The sequence below is a fragment of the Heptranchias perlo genome, chromosome 36 (genome assembly GCF_035084215.1).
Source record: "Heptranchias perlo isolate sHepPer1 chromosome 36, sHepPer1.hap1, whole genome shotgun sequence".
Lineage (NCBI taxonomy): Eukaryota > Metazoa > Chordata > Chondrichthyes > Hexanchiformes > Hexanchidae > Heptranchias > Heptranchias perlo.
Window position 1 is genome coordinate 8,314,899 of NC_090360.1, and position 22,975 is coordinate 8,337,873.

Genomic DNA, 22,975 nt, shown 5'->3' on the forward strand with positions numbered 1-22,975 from the left:
TTGTGACATAAGTTGGTAATTGGTTGGAAGTAGGAGACAAGAGTCAGGTTAAGAGAATGTACTCTGATTGGCGGGATGTGACAAGTGGTGTTCCCCAGGAATCTGTACTGGGGCCTCAGCTTTTCACCAAATAGATCAATGACTTGGATGATATTGGACATGGCCGAGGACGCAAAACAGGCGGCGACACTTCGGTCGCCTGTTGTACTTGACTTCAATAGAACTGAATATCGGCGGGTCGTGTAACGGTCAGCAAAAGCGATTCTGCCTGTTTTGCATCCCCTGCCCATGTCATTTTTCACCCCGAGAGGTGTAGACTCAAGTTTGCAGATGACACAAAGTTAGGAGGCACAGTAATTTGTGTAGATGGGAGCAGGAAGTTACAAAGGGACACAGACAGACTAAATGAGTTGGCAAAGGATTGCAGATAGAGTTCAATGTGAGGCAGTTTGAGGTCATCCACTTTGCATTCAAGAAAGACAAATCAAAATATTTTCTAAATGGCAAGTTGAAACTATGGGAAAGAAAGGGTTTTGGGTGTCCAGGTACACAAATCACAATGCTAGTGCACAGGTTCAAAAAATAATCAAAAGGGCTAATGGAATGTTGACCTTTATCTCAAGAGGGCTGGAATACAAAGGGGAGGAAGTTATGTTTCAGTTGTACAGTCCTGGTCAGACCCCATCTGGAGTAGTGCATTTAGTTTTGGGCACCACACCTCTGAAAGGATATATTAGCCTTGGAGGAGGTACAACACAGACTCACCAGAATGATACCAGGGCTTAAACTTGGCTTGTATTCCACTGAGTTTAGAAGGTTAGGGACGTAATCTAATTGGGGTCTTTGAAATAATAATGGGATTCAAAAGGGTAGATACAGAGAAATTATTTCCTCTTGTTAGGAGGCAAAAAAGACAACTGGAGGGAAAAAAAACAGACGAAGTAGAATTGGATGTTTAGAACTGTCAGGTCCCCTCCTGCATTTCTTTTCTTGCTGGTGAGTGTGTGGTTCCTGATCTTTTTCTAGGTTAGTGCTGGTCTGAAAAAAGCCACTCAGAATTGTGTAAAAGCAGTCCAGGGGATGGCACTCCCTCTGATTTTCCTTTCCTCATTATACTGAAGTATCTCTACTTGACATGTCCCATGGCAAAAAAGTGTAAGGATAGCAAGCATGAAAGCACATCCCAACATTACATTCCCTCCTTTTTTCTTATTAAACTGAAACTATTCCTTCATGGTAGTACGTTTTATATATCCCCCACAGAAAATAATTTAGAACAAATCAATTACGAGTGACAAAGTAACAGTGAATTAAGATAGTTTCATCAGCTATAGGATTGGGATGTGAATTCAGCCCAGACCAATGGGATCATAACTATTTTCTATTAGCTACAAGGATGAAACAATTTTGGACCATTTCAGCCCAGTTCCATATGGGTCTGAATCAATAGCGCAAAACTGCTCAAGTCACAATCTCACTCAGAGAGGGCGTAGAAAGGACAGTGAGATGTCGATACTGGTATTGTAGGGGTTGCTCTTTTGATGCTGGAGTTGAAACATGTCGATAAGCTAGTGCTGGACATTGGGTACAAAAGGATTCCAGTCCCCCAAAATTTCCCACCAACAGTAAAGACAATTAAAAATCTGAACTTCCAGGATGAGCCTGGTGGGAAACACTTACTTGAGATTTTAATCCACACCAAGAAAACTGCTGTTGCCACAAGTACAGGAGCAGTGCATTAATGCCTCCTGATGCAGGGTACCTAAAGTGGCTGCCTGTAAATCATTTTTTTTTTGCAAATGCTTTAAAAGTTCTGGCCAGATACATTGAGTAGCTAGCAGCAAAATCAGCCAGTGCATTAAGGGAGGCATTTACATTGAGTGAGGCTCTGTAAGACAGAAATGCCCAAACAGTCCACACCATACAACTGTAACCATTACCTCAATGTACTTCTCACAACAGGTCCCAGTTAGAGCCTTCAGAAATGGGATAGATTGGTCAAAGAAGGAAGTGAAACACAACAGGAAACAAAGGTTTCACATCCATCTAACACACAATATGTTTTGATGTAAAGAGGGGAATTTGCGAATTCTGCTAACCTGCAGATATTCATTTTGACAACACAAAAACTCGCTTCTCTTCATAATTGTCTCTGCAGCTACAACCACTTCATTCTTACTCAGAGCTGGTTCACCATGGCATGGGTAAATGGCCTAGGAAGGAAGAAAAGCAAAGATATCATGGGAAATGTTTTCTTTAAAAAAAAAGCAGCTTTCAAATGAAGCCACCTGACACTTGTGACTATATCTGTATTAACACACATGAATATATTCTGTACAGTTAGTGCATCTAAGTTTCAATCATGGCGGATCAAACATTTTCATGAACGAAAACCAAAAAGGCCGTCTCCAGGGATACCATGCATTCACATGACATTTGTGTTTTGACTTGGAGAGTTCAAGGAACCACCAAAATATTAGATTGTTATTTTATATGCTGATTACATAATTTTCACAAAATGCTGAACAGAAATTTTAGCTAAACTTGAGTGAACAAAATGACTGAGTTCTGTTCATTTTGCCACTGCACAAAGTGGACTCAGTAAATATTATTATAGCATAATAATGGATGTTTTTCAGTGTTTCGATCTGAAGCAATATCCTTTTCCCTGGTTCATTTTTTCTTTAGGAACTCAGTGATCATGGGTAGACAGTTTCTGTCAATGTTATCTTAATTTAAATCCCAATTTTACTGAGCAAGTCACCGCAACTCTTTAGAAAAAGCAAGATTGGCAGTACACAGGTCAAATTTACTGAAACAAAATGGTAGAATTCTTTCATACAAGAATGAAAACTACTGAGGAAGGTTACAGGGAAATGAGCTTAGCTGCCTTGCAGAAAAAGAACTGTTTCAAAGATTTCTTGAGTAAAAGTCTTTTGTCTAGTGCTTAAGAAATTCAAGACACCAAGGTCCTGAAAAAAGTGCAGACAGTTCTTGAATTTTTACTTACATGTATTCGTGAATATCGTGATTCTTTGTTTTTCAAATTCCATTGTGAAAATTAATAACAGCATGCACTAACACAACTTCTGTGTGACACCAGTACTCAATGGAACTAAGATAGATAGAATTAAAGTCTCTCTTATCCCCAGGAACAACTTAATTCTCACAGATAAGTGTAAAGATTCAATCATAGTACTGGGTACGGCTACAGTGCAGCATCAACACCTTGCACCACAGGGTGCTGCATAAAGGTTCAATCTCCCAACTCCAGTGAATTTCTCATCACAGCCACACTGTTGTATGGTGGCAATACTGAAAGGAGGATCATCATCCTCCTCTCACAAATTCTTGTGACTGGTTCAACAGCATTATGGACAGAGACCAGAGAGAAAGCTGCCTGAAGGTATATGGTCAGGTGAGGCCAGAACAGCCGAGAAAATTGTGTGGATGCGTGTGGTGATGCTTGGACGAGGTGGCGGTAACAGAGATATCAAATATACCTTTGGGAAAATCAATTCATTCTTCACAGCACTAGTTTTACATCTGAACATGTATCGCAATTCATCAGTTTAAGAATTCTTGCTAACCTGGGAAAAATCCACAATTCTCAGAACTGGGAAAAATGAATTTGACAGTTCTACAGTGGGGAAGTTAAGGTAGAAGAGAGGTATAACAATATCTTTTGTTTTCTACTATTGCTTGGATAATACAACTTGAAATGGATTATCATACAATAGCAATAATTTCAACACATTCTTTTCTAAACAAAAAACAAAAAAATAGGCTATATATTTTAACTCATCACAATTAAGGCTGCAGCCATAGCACATTTTTTGCATATATTTCACCTCAAGCTGGCAGAAACATAGTTAAACCTGGAGTTAGTAGAAACAACATAAGCTTCAAGGTTTACTAAACTAGCCATAATATAGCATATTACAGTATGCAACACATCAGCAATAGTTATAAACAGAATCGCATTACCTGAATGTTATCCAAAACCCGCTTAAACTCTAAAGGTTCATCTTTGCCTTCCATAGCTGCTGGGTCTAAGCCATCTCCACCATAGATAAATTGGATAATGTCACCAGTTGAGCTGCGAACAGTTAGATCATACTGTGTGCAAAGATCCTCCAAAGATTTAACCAGACGTCTCTAGAAAAAGGCAGAACAGAAAAATATCTTCAGAATAGACTGCTGTACGCCAAACACTGCAACAGTGTTCCAAATGTGTCAGGGTACTAAACATCTGTAGACAGATAAATAAGTTCACACTTAAGACTATATTGCTCTTGGAAATGGCTTTAAAAAAAGATGTCCAATACAGACATGTTAGTCATGGTCCCTTACCTTCCATGACTGTACTGCAAAGACAAAAAGAAAGTGTAATAAGAAATGTTATCTACCTTGTAGAATATCCGTTTTAGAATATTATAAAATGTACACAGTGTTGGAGTTTTGCCAGGCTCTGGGGAAAGCACTGGTGGGTAATTGCACCTTTGTAACATTTTTTTTTGACATGCAGATTAGGGGGGAGTAGATGGGCTGATGAAAGGTTTCAGACTAGGTTGTTCCAAACCATTTCTATTTAGCTACTGAACAGAGCACACCTTGCAGTATCGGTTGGTACTGAGGTGAACCTCTGGCTGACACCCACAGGCATTCCAATACTGGCAGGGCCTCTCCAGTGAAGTGGACCATATCAGGTGTCATTCAACAAGTGGTTTCCCAAGAATGCTGATCAGATCTGGCTCCAATTAATGGAGTGTGTGTAGGATGCAGAATGAAGAATAAAACTTTCAGGTTTTCACTTTGAAAGCTAGAAATGTTTTATTGCTAGTTTAATAAATGGTCTTCCAAATTTATTTTATACATTCTTAATGCACTTTTAGAAAAATCCAGAAAGTATGCAATACAAAAGGTGAATGAAACACCCCAATCAAGATTAACACATCCAGAGACATCCTAGATTAAGCTGTTGTAGTTAAATAACTTCAGTCACATTGCAGATAATATACAAGTAAAATAGTGAGCATACTATTAAAGATATTGAAACACATTAACAGCCCAGTTAAGTCCCACCTATTGGTAAAATGTCAGGGAAAATTTAGGGCCAAACTGTCCTCAGTGGCGTAAGTTACTTTTCCAAGCAGTGGAATGTCATACCTCTCAGACATCTAATCTGTAATAAGTTAATAAGACTTTCCTAGAAGTAGAAAAATCATAAGACATAATCGAGACCTTCACATTACCTGAGCTGCAAAGGTTCTCTTAAGGATTGCCAGCGCTCAACAGGGTATATAAACTGAAAGGCAGGCTTGTCAGCAACCTTTGGCATTCACCTCCTCAAAAGAGAAAACAAGAACAACTGCTGTCTACCCTGAATAATTATCAACAGGGAGTCAAGTTCTCAGTGCAGCTCAAGCATGAAGCACATTCTAGCATAACAAAGGTCACCTGACTGTGATTGGGGTGGGGGTGGAGAGGAGGAAAAAAAAAGCAGCATACTATTTCAGGTTACATAGATGAAATGTGCATGGTATACTTAGGACTATGCACTAGAGGTTATACTACCAAAGGTTTACTGCATAGTGGAATGGAAAACAAAGCCAAGATCTTGTCATAAAGATTTGGTCATTAACATTGAAAGTGTTCTACAAATTATGCCAACTTAGGATGGAGATTCAAACTTGATCAGTAACTAAGTACTGTTACAATATTCTACTTCCCACAATGACACCTGGTGACTTTTTCCAAATTTGCATGTGTCTGAAAAGAAAGTGGATCAAACTGAGCAGACAAGCATCAAATTTGACTGTAGAAACAAGTCAATGCTTCCAGTACCACTCATTATTATAAAGATGTGAAAATCTGCCATTACCTGCATGTATCCAGTTTCTGCTGTCTTGACAGCAGTATCTACCAGTCCCTCACGACCAGCCATGGTATGGAAGATAAACTCTGTAGGAGTTAAGCCAGAATAGAAACTGTCTGCAACAAATCCCTTTGCTGCTGGGAGCTGCACAAAGAAATTTGCAAATTTAACTGAAAGTTTGTACAGTTTGCAAAGCGATTTGTAAATTAATCATCAGAAGAGATGAACATAAAGCCAAGAGGTGGCAGGAATTTTCTCTAAATAAGTGGGCTGCTCACCTTGGAATGCTTTTCGAAGTGAGGTAGAGATCTGTTCTCAAAACCATCAGGAACACGGGATCCACTAATAGCCTGCTGTCCTACACAGGCAATCATCTGGGAGATGTTGATGAAGGAACCTATTAAAAATATTCATTACTACTGGGTTAGTACATTATGGGAGATTAAAAGGAAAATGTCAGTATTTATTCCTAGAGGTTAGAAATTGTGGTTTAAATAAAATACCAAAAATATACATAACTGTCTCCATACAACAAGTAACTGACCGTGATTGCGATATCAGGAGGCAGCCTGCTCTCAATCAACTTGAAGCTGTAGTTACACTGTTTCAATAGCAGAGGCTTTGAGCTGCCTGCTGTTTACCTTCACACCAATGGAACGTAAAACTTAGGTGGTCACTCCCACCTACCAAACCTGCTTATTGTTTTCACTTCTCTCCTGAAGATGCAGACTCTTGCTGAGGTATGGTCCCATGGCGCTGGCAACCCATCAATATCTCATTTAGGTGGCTATTCTCTATGCGTGAGCACTGCAGGATTTTATCCGTGTAGAGCATCACATGGGCCTGATTCTCTCCTTACCTGATAACCATATACATGTACCTTTCAGATTGGGGGAGGGTCACAGGATCACTTAGGATAGTGATCAGGAGCAGAAACCTTGTCTGATTTTCACGTCTCACTCCTAATCACTATCCAATGACCCCCATGGACACAGCACCAGATGGTTGTGAGCACTCATAAAAGTATTCGTCAGCAAGAGTCAGTGTTTCAGCAAAGGAGAAAAAGACGCACAGATCCACACTCAGTTTACTTGAAATTAAAGGTAAAAATACCATTTTAAGCTTTGCTGTAGTCATTAAAATGTTGAAAAAATACACCTAGAGTTAAATTCTCAACATTAGAATGTGTTTTTCTAACACATCAATAGAAGCTGATAATTACTAAACTTTGAGGGCTCTAGGGATTGTTTACCTTTATTACTAAAAGTCAAAAACTTCGATTAACCCCTTGTACGTTAACAAATGTGAAACCAAAAAGACTGGTTCTGTTTCATTTTTCACATAGTTTAGACATCTTGACCTAACCAAGAGAGATGCTTCATATAGCTTTGTGTACCTTGTGTACACACATATGGAGTGCAGTAAAGAAATGCACTAATATGCAACTACTTAAAACACTAGAACAATTTCTACTGTAAAGACCGATTTAAAAGAAAGAGGAAAATGTTACATTTTCCCATTACTAAATAGGTAAAAGTTTCAATTTTTTAAAAACTAAACACTCACACAGTGTCCATTTGACCATAGCATCTCTATAAAATATCTATCCACCCACACACCGGTGACAGAATTTGAAATTTTAAAATTACTAAATTGGCCAGTTACCTTTCGAACCACAGAGAGCCATAATGAGGGGACTGTTGCTCTTGTCCAGTTCCCTAAGACATGCACTGCCAGCATGGTCTCTAATTACGGAGAGCTCCTTAAGGATCAAGGCCTAAAAGTAGTGAAAATGTCAAATCTGTTCAGGCAAAATGTTTGCAAACATATTTTGCTTTGTTCATTAATCAACCATAGAACTGAAAACTGAAAAGAATGAAAAGTTATTCCAAAAACCAAAGTGCAGAGTGTGATGATCTGGGAGATTTCTTTAATGTTTTTAGGTAGACGCAGCAAATGTGTTTTATAAATTGGCTTCAGCAAGCAGTAGTGCTAAGAGAAGCTCACTGACCTGTAGCAAGAGGACCGCAGTCAGGTTTTCTGTGATTAAGGACCACAAGCTTTTTAACTCAAGTTAATCAAATAATTAATCCTTTGAAAGGTAATAGTACTTTGTTAACTTCAGCTCATGCAAATCAGATGAAAGTTTGTGGTTTGCAAAAATTATTGATTAGTTTGAGTGTTGCTATGGGAGACTAATTTCTGGCTAACATATTTGTTAATTACACCTTACAGCCATTCTGTCTTCAGTGCAAGTACAGATTTGTTTCGTAACTTAACTAAAAAAAACTCAGTATCCTGCAAGGACCAAACGCATGTTATTTCGAGAAAAGATGAGCAAATTATTTATGAAATAGACAAACAGATAAAATTTTAAATGTACACTTTTTTCACTTTGGAAGGATAAACCAGCCCTTACTTCTAGTGTTTCTTCCGCTGTACATCCAGGTTGTTGCTGAAGTTTGCCTGTGTTGAGTGCTGCAATGAATTCATCACACTTCTGATAGCCAGCATCAAGTAACTCCTGTTTGGCTTTCAGCAGCCCTTGACCTGGTGTTACATCACCAATACCAATAGAAAATCCTCGATTGGCTAGGTTTTTTAAAAAAAACATACACAAACAATATGGAAAATTAAACCATACAAGTGAAATGTAACATAGCCGAACACTGATAAAGAAACCTGTCAAAAGCAATGTTTGGATCAAGATTATGCTGTTGACAACTTCCAACAGCACTATGCAATATTTTTACCTCAGCACATTTAAATTAATTCTATAAAAGGATTACAAATTCAAACACTGCAACACAAATTGATAATCAATAAAGTGTCGATGATTATACTACATTTGTTAATCGTTCAGTGTGCATGTTAAGAACCCACTACACAAAGAGCATAGGCTGATATCCAACACAACACAGTTCAAAAATGAATATCTCAACAGCATGCACTTTAAGTAAAATATTTTAAGGGAGTAATTACAAGGCAGTAATCTCATTTTAGGTTTCAGATGCCTTATAAAGTAATCACGTTTTGATCATGCGGATTACAATGTCACCTGAACCATTTGAAGAGGTTGCTGCTTTCTAATCATCCATGAGTATCAGTTGTTCTCTATTTGCTACTGCAGTTTTGAAATGTAAAAGAACAGAATTTATAACAAGGGACTTCGTGAAAAGACAAGCTGCAAGTTTATAACGTTGGTAACAGTTACAGGTCTTCATTTTGAAAACCATCTCCCTGCAATTTAAGAATTTAAAACTGAGTGGTGTTAGTCATGCAGTTCTATATTCCAGATACTCAAAATGAAGAGAAGCATTGCTCTCCCCAAGGTTATTAAATTCATGTTTCTAAAGCTGTAACACCAAAAGTTCAGTGAACCTGTCTATGAAATTTGGGAGAGAAAATCCCTCAATTCTCCACTACGAAACAGATTCCTTTTGTAGGATATTAAAATTTCAAATTTAAAGGAAAGGTTTTAATTGAAACATTTTTCACCACTGAAGCAGTTTTTCCTGGAGAAAAATCAAAGGACAGTGAGACAAAATTGGGACAATCAACACAGAAACAGCAGCAAATAAGCAACTTTTTAAAAACAACTGAATGTGTAAAATAATTTTGATGCTGCCTGGCTCCTAGACATCAGCTCACCTATCTGGATTACGACAACAGCAAGATGACAAAAAAAAGCAATTGTGCAGGAAGGTAAAAATACAGAATGCATTTGCTTATTGGCAGATAACACTGTTCAACATAGAACATAACAAACTTCTCAGCTTTATTGAATCTCAGGGCACCGATTCTAACTTTATTAATCGCAGAATTTTGTTGCTAAACCACTTGAACTTCTCGTGTGGTGTATGCAGCGGTTCAAGGCGGCGGCTCACCACTACCTTCTCAAGGGCAATTAGGGATGGGCAATAAATGCTGGCCTCGCCAGTGACGCCCATATCCCATGAACGAATAAAAAAAGTCAGAAATGCTCAAATCACTCCCTTGTAACTGATAGTTACCTTCAGTACAATAAAGTTTTAACAAGAGGTAATACAATATGACAGTCACTGAAAAAAATGTACATGGATGCAAAAACAGATTAATGGATTGAAAATATTTAGTGCATTGGAAACAATCACTTTATGGCTAGTTAAGGATTATATTTACATGACCTGCTTACATCAGGAATTCTATTATCAAGAAATAAAAGGGGGTATTTTAGTAGAGGAATTATATGCTTTCATCCAAAGTCAATTTTAGTTCAAGTGTGCATTTACCAAGAAAAATACCTAATTAGGTAAAAACATAAAAGATAACATGCATAGATCAGAGATTTTACTGTTGGTAATTAGTGTTAAAATAAACACTCGTGTTGTAAAACTTTGATAGAAGCATGCTTTCTTGTTCATTGTTCACTTAAATACTGTCCTTAGCTTACAGCAATGATAATTTTCAAAACCCTGTTACGCAGAACTATAGAGCTGAACATAATTCTGTACTGTGGAAACAGTGGCTCCAACAATGGTACCAGGAAGGCAATTAAAATTGCAGATGACAGCACAGCGTCACAGTAGTTTCAACAGCTGCACCATCGAGTGGCAACATTCACATCTGTACTTATGATGCCCCACATTAACCCCAATCTCGACCATTCAGCTGGAAAAAAAAGGGCTTAGGTTTCCCAGCACATATCTGTAAAATATATAATAAAAACCATTTTGGTTCTTGCAAAATACTTATGACAGAAAATTTCAAAATAACTTGCAATAGCATATCTATTCCAGATCGATCATATTGATCTATAATTAAAAATCATGTATCTATCCTTTCGGTCATATATATGCCTGATTGTAGCAAGGGGCAAAATTCACTGGTCCATGTTAACCACAATACCATGGACCAGTCAATCAGATCCCAACAGTGGCCCAAACCAACATGACACTATAAAGCAGATTGTTGGAAAACATTTTTAATCAATTTTCAGCCCCCTTGTTAGTTCCCTGTTCTCCCTCCATTAACCCTCTACTTGGGCATTGTCCCCAGTCACCCAACCTTTGATCCTCCTAGGCCTTCTTCCCTAGTGTTCCTGCTCTGTTGCACTCCCTCCCTTCGCCCAGTATTGTAGCCCTACGTTACATGACTTTTTTCAGCTGTTATAAAATAATTCAGTTTGTTGTTCAAACAGTTGTTATGGGACTGGTAGTGTAATATTTATGGTAGTGATTTAACAACCCAGAGGTCGTGAGTTCAAATCCAACTAAGGCAAGTTGTGAAATATCCCAAGAACAAAAAAAGACAGATGTCCTCAAGGTAAATCCAATATTCATTTAGACAACAGCAGTTAACAACCAAGTTACTACTTGCAAATACTTACAAAGGTAGACAGGAGCCAGCCGAGCAAGGCGAGACATAGCATCTGCAGCGGCCATCTGCCCCCAGTCTCTCAGCAGGATGTAGAAGATGTTGTTCTTGGAACCTGACCCCAGAGTTCCTTTATCCAGGCTCCCAGACATCAGCTCACTGTTCTGGATTACAACAACTGCAAGATGACAAAAAAAAATCAATTGTGCAGGAAGGTAAAAACACAGAATGCATTTGCTTACAGGGAGATGTGGAATGTTGTAACTGTGCTACAACACTCTGATCTGTGGTGAAAGTAGCTTCTGGACAAATGTATGCAATGTGAAGAAATCTGAGTGGAAACAAAGACCTGTATTTATACGAGTATATTACTAACGTTTCAACTGATTTTTTTTAGGGCTACAAAAGATACTTTTATATTATTCAAGACATATTTCAAGTGTTTATATCATTTGGAGATACTTATTATCTACTGTGGTTTGAACACTCATTGTATACCGCGCCTACAAAATTTTCTTAACATCTAAATAACAAACATGTACAACATTTGAACCCATCTGGATAATCCCCACGTGGGAGGATCACTACAATGAGCTGGCTTTCTAACTGGCATGGCTGATTCCATGACAACTACCAAGAAAATATTTAAAATTTCTATTAATATGTACACAAATGTGCAGTGATCATAAAGTCACTGAATTTTATTTGAATATTTTCCCATAGGACATACTGCACTCAAAGTTCATTTAATTCACTGACAGCATTAGCTTCAAATGCCTTAGCCACAAATATGGCTCAGAAATTCCAAAAAGAAACAGACTCCAAATAAACCCACCATTAGTGTCATTTAAAACATTCTATTCGAATCTGAAAATGGGTTTCAAAATTATAGTTTCCCACTTACCAGGCAACTGTGGTTACATTTTTTCAAGTGCATATCACATTGCTGGCTGCTGCCAGAAATCATTTAATACAACAACTTGCATTTATATAGCACCTTTAACATAGAAAAAACACCCCAAGGTGCTTCACAGAAGCCTAATCAGACAAGAATTGATACCGAGTCAAAGGAGGAGATATTGGGAGGGGTGATGAAAAGTTTGGTCAAAGAGGTAGGCTTTAAGAAGGGTCTTAAAGGAGGAGAGAGAGGTGGAGAGGCAGAGAGGAAATTCCAGAGCTCATGGCCTAGACCACTGAAGACAGAGCCATCAATGGTGCAGTGAAGAAAGTTGAGGATGCACAAGAGGCCAAAGTTGGAGGAACGCAGAGCTCTTGGAGGTTACAGATAGGGAGGGGCGAGGCCATGAAAGGATTTGAATATTAAATTGGAGGTTTTGGGAGACCGGGAGCCAACGTAGATAAGCGAGCACAGGGGTGATCGCTGAGCAGGACTTCGTGCAGATTAGAATACGCACAACAATCTCCGGAGTTTAGGCCAGGGGCTCATCCAGGACTGGATGTCGGACTAGCAGGTTGACAACACAGAGGCAAAGGAGGCTTGGAGAGAGGCAGTGCTCAATGTCACCAGTGTACATGTGGAACCTGATGCCATGTCTTCGGATGATGTCGCTGAAAGGCAGCATGCAGATGAGGAATAGGAGGGGGCCAAGGAGAGACCCTTGGGGGTCTCCAGAGATAACGGTGTGGGAAGAGAAACCATTGCTGGAAATGCTCTGGCTACGACTGGAACCAAGTGAGGGCAATCCCATAGAGCTGGACAACAGAGGATGGTGTGGTCAATCGTATCAAAGGCTGCAGAGAGATCTAGAAGGACAAGGAAGGATAGTACACCATGGTCATAGTCACAAAGTTACCGCCCCATCAGTCTACTCTCAATCATCAGCAAAGTGATGGAAGGTGTCGCCGACAGTGCTATCAAGCGCCACTTACTCACCAATAACCTGCTCACCGATGCTCAGTTTGGGTTCCGCCAGGACCACTCGGCTCCAGACCTCATTACAGCCTTGGTCCAAACATGGACAAAAGAGCTGAATTCCAGAGGTGAGGTGAGAGTGACTGCCCTTGACATCAAGGCAGCATTTGACCGAGTGTGGCACCAAGGAGCCCTAGTAAAATTGAAGTCACTGAGAATCAGGGGGAAAACTCTCCAGTGGCTGGAGTCATACCTAGCACAAAGGAAGATGGTAGTGGTTGTTGGAGGCCAATCATCTCAGCCCCAGGACATTGATGCAGGAGTTCCTCAGGGCATTGTCCTAGGCCCAACCATCTTCAGCTGCTTCATCAATGACCTTCCCTCCATCATAAGGTCAGAAATGGGGATGTTCGCTGATGATTGCACAGTGTTCAGTTCCATTCGTAACCCCTCAAATAATGAAGTAGTCCGAGCCCGCATTCAGCAAGACCTGGACAACATCCAGGCTTGGGCTCATAAGTGGCAAGTAACATTCGCGCCAGACAAGTGCCAGGCAATGACGATCTCCAACAAGAGAGTGTCTAACCACCTCCCCATGACGTTCAACGGCATTACCATCGCCGAATCCCCCACCAGCAACATCCTGGGGGTCACCATGACCAGTAACTTAACTGGGCCAGCCATATAAATACTGTGGCTAAGAGAGCAGGTCAGAGGCTGGGTATTCTGTGACTCACCTCCTGACTCCCCAAAGCCTTTCCACCATCTACAAGGCACAAGTCAGGAGTGTGATGGAATACTCTCCACTTGTCTGGATGAGTACAGCTCCAACAACACTCGAAGCTCGACACCATCCAGGACAAAGCAGCCCGCTTGATTGCCACCCCATTCACCACCCTAAACATTCACTCCCTTCACCACCGGCGCACTGTGGCTGCAGTGTGTACCATCTACAGGATGCACTGCAGCAACTCGCCAAGGCTTCTTCGACAGCACCTCCCAAACCCGCGACCTCTACCACCTAGAAGGACAAGAGCAGCAGGTACATGGGAACAACACCACCTGCATGTTCCCCTCCAAGTCACACACCATCCCGACTTGGAAATATATCGCCGTTCCTTCATTATCGCTGGGTACCAAAATCCTGGAACTCCCTTCCTAGCAGCACTGTGGGAGAACCTTCACCACACGGACTGCAGCGGTTCATGGCGGCGGCTCACCACCACCTTCTCAAGGGCAATTAGGGATGGGCAATAAATGCTGGCCTCGCCAGCGGCGCCCACATCCCATGAACGAATATAAAAAAAAACTTTGAATGGGGCTGGGGCTGTTTCAGTGCTATGGCGGGGCAGAAACCCAACTGGAATTGTGGAAAAGATGGGCATGGATTTGGGAGACAACACGCGAAAGGGCTGGGGAGGAAAGGGAGGTTGAAGAAAGGGCAGTAGTTTGCAAGAACTGAGAATTTGGGGGATTTTGAGTATGGAGGGAATGATAACAGTTTTGAAAGAAATGGGGACAGTACCTTAGGAGAGGGAACCATTTACAATGTCAGCTAGCATGGGGGGCAGGAAGGGAAGTTGGGTGGTTAGCAGTTTAGTGGGAATGGGGTCAAGAGAGCAGGGGGTGGGTCTCATGGACAGGATGAGCTTGGATAGGGCATGAGGGGAGAAAGGAGAGGAGTTAGAAAAAGACAGGTTCAGGACTAGGGTAGTGGAGAGGATGTGGCAGAGGCAGCTGAACAAATGGTTTCAATCTGAGTGACAAAAATGTCCATGAGTTCCTTGATCACGTTGTCGGAGATGAGGTTGAATGGGGGCAGGGGAGAGGGATTTAAGGAGATGGTTTGTCGTGGAGAAAAGAAGTCGGCATTACCTTTACATTGCAGGATGATCATGGAATAGGGAGTGATTTTGCCAGACAACAAGGCCCCATAGTGTTTGATGTGATTGCAAATGAGTGTTAGTCTGGCTGAAGATCAGACACTTAACTGCATCATGAGAGTCTAAGTGCATACTTATCACATGGAAACCTCAAAGTAAACAGCTCACATCACTGTTTTTAAGAAACGTCTCATTGTTTTTAAGTAAGTAAGGTTTTCGCTATGGGTTTTAGCAATAGCCTGAACAATAGAAAATTAACAAAAACCCATTTCCAGTGTTCTGATGTAATGTTCAGAGATCCCTACTGATAAGATGGTCGTTTTTGTGTTAAATCTTGCTTTGCTGCTTGAACTTTTCTTTCAACAGCAATCATTCACTTGTTTCATGTTTCAGATTTTGTTCAAGAATGCTCACTTTTTCACTGTATTTAAGAGCTCCCATTCACAAATACATTTGATGAAGCCACTGTGCATTTAATCACATGTTGATTTCAGGAGTGTGCTGATGAGGTTTCCCGGTACAGCTGAACTTGCATGGGGGAAATGCAGGTTTAAAAGTTGAAGCAAATTATAAAGTGGTAAAAATTGTGATTGTAAGTGTTAAAAAAAACGTTCTACAGGAGGATCCCAATTAGCTGCCACACTGGACCAGAACCCCCTGATGGATAACAGAAATGATTGGATAATTGAGGATCCACTGGTGCAGGAAGCACAACAGCTGTGCAGAACACCCTCCAATACACAGATCTCATTACATTCAGTTTCTTTCAAAATCTTTCACTCTGTTATTCTTGAGCTGACAAACGATTTGAAAAGAAAAACGATTTAAGGAGAGGCATATACACGAGTGTCCTCTGCTCCCATGATCAGTGAGTTCCTCATCGTGATCTTGGCACTCCAGCATCCTTTCCCTCTAATCATCACTCTCAACGCCTCCAGATTTATTTGCACATAGTTCATCTTGCATTGTGTCTCTTGTCAAATCTTGTGTCACCTTAAGAACTCAACAAAATTGAAAAGAAACAGTTTACAAAGAGAGCCATATACAAGAGGCCCCTCCACAGCTGGCCAGTATGCTCCACTATCTTGCTGTTCCCTACAGTATAGTCTGCTGGTCTCCTGATTCCCATATCAATTCTGGCAAATGAGTTTAGAACACAGATAATGGGAATACAGATAATCATGTTCCACTGGATACAAAATTCAATTATACAATGAATCACATATTATATAACATTAAAACTCACTTAAATGTCAAGGGCCTCAGGCAGCCAAAACCTGAATATAAACATACACCAAAACTAACCCTTGACTACTTCAGTTTTATACAACTGCCACAGTCTGCAGGACATCAAACATGTGCCAAATTTGGAATGATTAGTAATAACAGGAACAAAAAAGCCTCCCATATAAAATCATTTCCAACAAAAATTATTGCTCAGCTTGTTTCAAACACACCATTCTGTTTTGATGATTTGAAGGTTTTTGTTTTGAGTGCAAATTTTTACATGACTTACAGGAGTCATTGTGGCAGAGGTCTTCGCCTTTTCCACAGTACTGCTTGCCCTTGGTGCGCAGGTTTGCATTAATTGGACACTCTTTGTTTGGTTTGAGAATGAGGCCAAAAATTTGCTTCCCTGTCCATAGTGTCACGGGCTGTAAAGGAGACAATATGACATTATCTTGCATTTAGTACGGATCATGCTCCGCTCTCAGTCACAAATCTGAAGTACAGAATTATGAAGAAATTTACAATAAAATCAGAAAATGCTGGAAAAGCTCAGCAAGTGAGGCAGCATCTGTGGAGAAAGAAACAGTTAACATTTCAGGTCGAAAACCTTTCGTCAGAACTGGAAGATGTTAAAGAGTTAAAGTTTTTAAGCAAGTACAGAGCCAGGGAAAGAGGGGAGAGAGAGGGGAGAGGGAGGGGAGGGGAGGGGAGGGGAGGGGAGCAAAGAACAAAAGAGAAGGTCTCTGATAGGGTAGAGGGCAAGAGTCCCTTCCCTTCCCTTCTCTCCCAGAACCATGATAGGGTCCCCCTTATCCTCACCTTCCACCCCACCGGCCTCCACATTTAACGTATCATCCTCTGCCATTTCCGTCACCTCCAGCACGATCCCACCACCAAACACATCTTCCCTTCCCGTCCCTTTCAGCATTCTGAAGGGACCACTCCCTCCATGACACCTTGGTCCACTCTTCCATCACCCCCAACACCCGCTCTCCTCCCCACGGCACCTTCCTGTGTGAGCGCAGGAGATGCAACACCTGCCCTTTCACCTACTCCCTTCCCACCGTCCAGGGCCCCAAACACTCCGTCCAGGTGAAACAGCGGTTTACTTGTACTTCTTTCAATTTAGTATACTGTATTTGCTGCTCACAATGCGGTCTCCTCTACACTGGGGAGACCAAATGCAGATTGGGTGATCGGTTTGCTCAACTCCTCCGCTCTGTCCGCAAGCGTGACCCTGACCTGTCGGTCACTTGCCATTTTAATTCCCCATCCCACTCCGACCTCGGCCTCTTACACTGTTCCAGTGAAGCCCAACGTAAGCTCGAGGAACAGCACCTCATCTTTTGTTTCGGCACTTTACAACCTTGCAGACTCAACACTTTGATTTCAATAACTTCAGATCATAACCACTGCTCCCATTTTTTCAGACAGCAAGTGCTGGTAATGGTTCTGCTGTTACCATTTACAGTACTCTTGACCAATCTTTTGTTTCTTAACTTGTCCCATTACCATCTTCCTTGCCTTGCACCATCATCCCTTTTGGATTGTAATCACTTTTGCCTTCTACCTTATCAGAGACCTTCCCTTTTGTTTTTTCCTCCTCTCCCCCACCTTTCCCTGGCTTTGTACTTGCTTAAAAACTTTAACTCTTTAACATCTTCCAGTTCTGATGAAAGGTCTTCGACCTGAAACGTTAACTGTTTCTTTCTCCACAGATGCTGCCTCACTTGCTGAGCTTTTCCAGCATTTCCTGTTTTTATTTCAAATTTCCAGCATACGCAGTATTTTGCTTTTGAAAGAAATTTACGACTACAACTTTTTTTTCCTTAAACAGATGCAAGGAATAGCCACCATTAAAGGTACTGAATTGTGCAATTTATCCCACAAGTAAATGGGATTAAATAAATTGCAATATGAATCTGTGTAAGGAGTCTTACAACACCAGGTTATAGTCCAACAGCTTTTTATGAATCTGGCCAAGTTGTATACACCTCTCAAAAATTAGGCATCTGTTTATCCCACAATACTGGTATCAAATAAAATCTAAGAACTGTTGCTATTTTATCCGTAAATTTGTATACAATTCTAAAAGGGCTATCAGCAATGAGGGCATTTAATTCTCCTGATACTTTCTATGAGGAAACCTTTAGTGCGGTTCATTGGTTTGGCTATCAACTTGAAAATCACATGGTACAGATTGAGTTTAGGAGATAAGGTATGGTCACCCAAAAAAAAATTAAAATAGATGTCAATAGGTTTTCCGTGGAGTTTAAGGGGGGATTTTAGCCGTACCCACCCAGCGGAAACTGGTGGATGGGCCCTAATTCACACATGCTAATCGGGGTACGATGACGCCAACAGCGATTTTAATTTTGGTTTGAGCTCGGAAGCGCAGCAGTTTTCCAGTCATGTGAAGGCCAGTTTGCTGTAGAGACCCTCCAAGTACGTTTTTAAAAAACTTTTCTCGGGTCCCCACAAGAAAAGTTTCGGCATCCCCTGTTCCAGACTCCCCACTTCACCCACCATGAGATCCCTCAGAACCTCCTTTCCCCACACTTGCCTTAGTGCCGGTGAGCAGTCAAGGGCTGCCCGATTTTCCAGAGGCTGGCAGCCGCTACCCACCCATTTCAGGTGGAAGGTGGACTGGTGGCATGTTGATGAGGCCTGCGCCTACAATTAACATGGCCACATACTGCAACAGATGGGTGGGGGCAACTTACTGAAACCAGTTGTTTTGGGATGGAAACCGAATGGCACTTAAAATCTCCCCCCCACTATTCCCAAACTTCCAATTTAGCGACATCCTGGCTATAAACATGTTACTATCACACTACAACGTGGTGAGCATGGAAATGAAATGGGGAGCATGTAAAACCTCAATGATTAAAAACTTGTATGTTTGTAAAGGTTTTATCCAGCCCTGTGATAAACTTAAAAAAAATTAAACTGTAGGAGAATATATAAACTGTAGTAAGAACAGACCTGAATTAAGATTTCTGAATCAAGTCAGTCCCACATCTTGCATAACCCACATTTGTGGAACATTAACAAATAGTATATTGAACATATACTGCATAAAATTGCCCAACTATGTATCTGTGAAATCAGGGATAAGAGTCCTACCCAAGGTCCCAGCTGGCTTAATTTCAGCATACAATAAAACATTTCAGTTTTTCAAAATAGATGGAATTATCACCTTCAGGATTGCAGGAGGTGGAAGACTTATTTTGATTCGCTCATCTTTTCCTGAAAGAATGGATGCAACGATCTGACAAGTCTTTGCTCGGTCAAAAAAAGTGTCTTTCATAGTAAGCAGATAGGCACCTGTACAAACAAAAATAAAATATCTTCTCAAATAGGATAACTCCTCAGCAGTCATGCACAAAGTCATGCGGTGTATATGTAAAAATCAGCACACAATTTGCTACATCGTAGTGAATATAGTCATGGAAGGCAAGTTTAAAACTTCTTTCTGTCTGTATATACTTCCAAATGCTTACTTCCTGAACTCAACTCTACTAATTGTGGGAGAAGGCAGGTATTTCCCCAGAGAGAGAGAAAAGGTGGGCTGGGGAGGGGAAATATTCCTAAACCTTAGCTGATCTCATTGCATGCTAGTTGCCAATTTGAGGGTAGCACTGGCTAACGACTGGGGATAAGAAAGGTGAAAGCAGAAAGTGACTCTTAAAAAAAAAAAATTAAAATACTGTTTCATGCCACTTCTTTGTTTGATTCCAGATCAAATCTTAAACTCTGCAGATTGATATTCAAAACCAGTTCAGATCAGTTTGTACATTTGTTCACTAAACAAAAAGTGAACAATGTGCCAAGTTTGAATGCAGATTATACTATTGATACTGGTACCAACTTAGGCTGTTGTCAACCATTAGCACAACTGCACTCACTTTCTTCCTAACCAACTAGATAATTATATGTGAAGAGGTTATAATCCAATACAGCAATTGCTAGACAATGAGATTCAACTGTCAAGAATCAAACACTTCAATGCTACTTCAAATATATGTTAACAAATTAAATACCAATATACATATTAGCAATAAAGCTATGTTAGCAACAGAATTTTTTAAAAAAACATAGATACTGGGGACTTCAGCAAGTTCCATTGTACAAACATTCAAAAAGGAAATTAAGCTGTAAAGCCTACACAAATCCCAGCACATAATCAGTTATATGTACAGTTGACCTGATCAAGTTCCTGATAAGTTCGTAGAAAAAAAATTCCAGTTGATTCACAAGGTCTCTGTGTAAGGAATCTTTAATACTCTAAGATATCAGTTTAAAAAAAATTCCAAACATCGACAGAAAATGCATAACCCTACTTCACCTGTTAGAAAGTCCTGGATTGCAGCAATTAGGGGTTCCCCATTTCTAGGAGTTACCAAGTTGGCTTTTGTCTAAAAGGAAAAAGGAATTGTATGGTGATAAACTAATTCAATTGTGACAGCTATTGCTTTTTTAATGCACCAGAGAATGAGACATTATGATTGAAATGAATCTGGTACATTAGACTCAGTTAAATAAAGTTAAAGTTCACAAGACAGCTTGGATAAACAATTTACAGCAGAGTGTAAGATGTAAAACAAAACAAAAGGCCAGAATATCACTCTCTTGGTTGAGATGACTCGCTGACACTGAGGAAGCTGCCTTGCAAGGTTAAGGGCATTGGAATTATCTGGGTTTTTCATCCCCCTGCTTCGACTCTAGCTTCACCCAAGTATGTTGCTTGGTATTTAACAAATTCTAGTTAAAAACAAAGTATTAGAAGAGAACCTTTTATCAAGCCCACTTCCTTCCATAGATTATTTTAAATGCACTCAATCTACCAACAAAGTTACTCATTGCCTTCGTCAAAGACAAACCAAGTGAAACTCCACCCAATCTTACATTCTACATTACCAAACTCCAACAAGTTGTCCTCCTTGGAACAACATTTCTATGGTCCCAGCAGCCCGGGAACTACTATATTCCACATAATATCTAATCATTTCTATCTCTACTTACCTATTTACTACAATGGCTGGGGATGGGAGTTGTAGAGGAGAAAGAAAGAGTTCCCTCTACTTTTAAATCTCGCTTGAAGCAAATATTTTACTCCCCCCATCTTCTAAAGGTACAGTTCCACAACTGTTGGCTCCCCACGAATTCACTGTTAATTTCCAAGCCTGGACAGAGAATTTTGGCAGGCAATTTGACTGCAGAGGGTAACCCCAAGTTTGATCTCACCCTCACCCGAAATCCACATGTACAATGTTGCGCAGGAGTCACTGGACAGCAATCAATAGCAGGAATCAGAGTTGAATTTTCCCAGGGATTCAAACACTAATCACAACAGTCCCTACTGCCATTCCAAGCTGAGATTAGCAAATGCAGCACTAACCTGGAACCTTTCTAGCCTACGTGCTTTGGTTGCACACAAAGCAGTACACCTACTGAGGCTTGATACTTTTATATTTAGTTCAGCACTCTCAGTTCAAGTTAAATAATGTGCTTGTAGTAATATTGCTTATTCTTCCAGCATTTTAAAAACCTGCACTACATAACTTCTCAATAATCTTTTCTCCTGGGAAAATAAGTTTGGTTCTGAATAACTTAGTCCTGGAAGCATCCTGGTAATTATACTCAGAACGCTCTCCAATACACACTGTCCTTTTGAATGTAGGGTATTCAACACTGCATACAGCTATCCATATGTAGCTTCATCAAGTAGGATCTGTACACTTTTAGATCAACTTGTCTTGACTTTGTCAATTGTCCTTGAAATGTACAATCAAATTTGTTGATAACAGCTTCCGATTGATTGGATGCAACTTACATTTATGTAGTGCTATTAACGTAGCAAAACTTTCAGAGGCACTTCACAGCTTGATACTTTCAGCAGATGATCAATAATTACATCAAAATCCTGTCCCGCCATTGTTAATGGACACGTCTACGTTGTGTATGTATATTTTTAAGTGTCACCTTGGCTCAGTCTGGAGTCTGAAAGTTGTGGGTTTAAGACCCACACCAAGACTTCAGCATGTAATCTGACTCACACTTCAGCGCAGTAATGAGGGAGTGCTGCATTGTCACAGATGTTTTGTTTCAGATGAGATGTAAAACCGTGACCCTATCCACTGTTCCAGTGATTCAGGCAGACATTTAAGATTGCTGGCACTATTTGAAGAGGAGCAGGAAGCTCTTTTGGTGTGTTAGCCAACCTTTCTTCCTGAACCACCAAAAACAGATTAATTGCTCATTCATCCCATGTACTCTTTGGGGGAACATGCTGTGCACAGATTAGCTGTTGAGTTTGCCTACATAACAATAGTAATTGCACTTCAAAAGTAATTAATTGGTTGTGAAGCACCTTGGGAGCTCCTGAGGACATGTTAGTTTCCTTTTCAATGTTTATAGTCACAGATTTGTCTACCTTAAAATACATCTGCTTGTTTAGATTACTGTTGATAGCATCCTGTGATGTGTTTGGGAGCATTTTCTCCTATCACGAGTATTAGGCTAAATGGTTTATAATTCCTCATTTCATGGTTTACTCCTTTTCTGCATATCGGGATGCATTTACTACTCCCTGTTCTCTGGTATAGCTCCTGGATTACAGAACACTTAAATGTATTAAACAGAACCTCCTTAATTTCAGTTATCATTTCCTTAAGATTCTACGATGTAGATCACCTGGTCTAGGTGCCTTGCTTATATTTAATTCCTTGAGTTTTATCATAGACTTGTTTTATT

General features: G+C 40.3%; 1 protein-coding gene across 2 annotated transcripts in view; it reads right to left on the reverse strand.

The window, feature by feature from the left end:
• Positions 1 to 22,975, reverse strand: part of polr3a (polymerase (RNA) III (DNA directed) polypeptide A) — a 51,072-nt gene that overhangs the window by 11,312 nt on the left and 16,785 nt on the right. The window contains exons 12-22 of one of the 2 annotated variants that reach the window (XM_067972486.1): positions 20,568 to 20,637; positions 19,419 to 19,546; positions 16,506 to 16,644; positions 11,247 to 11,411; positions 8,298 to 8,470; positions 7,544 to 7,655; positions 6,157 to 6,275; positions 5,885 to 6,022; positions 3,988 to 4,158; positions 2,100 to 2,213; positions 1,941 to 1,976 (exon numbers count right to left, since the gene is read on the reverse strand). In XM_067972486.1, coding sequence (XP_067828587.1) covers positions 1,941 to 1,976; positions 2,100 to 2,213; positions 3,988 to 4,158; positions 5,885 to 6,022; positions 6,157 to 6,275; positions 7,544 to 7,655; positions 8,298 to 8,470; positions 11,247 to 11,411; positions 16,506 to 16,644; positions 19,419 to 19,546; positions 20,568 to 20,637 — 1,365 coding nt within the window. The remainder of the gene's footprint in view (positions 1 to 1,940; positions 1,977 to 2,099; positions 2,214 to 3,987; positions 4,159 to 5,884; positions 6,023 to 6,156; positions 6,276 to 7,543; positions 7,656 to 8,297; positions 8,471 to 11,246; positions 11,412 to 16,505; positions 16,645 to 19,418; positions 19,547 to 20,567; positions 20,638 to 22,975) is intronic. The other variant, XM_067972487.1, reaches the window with a different exon arrangement.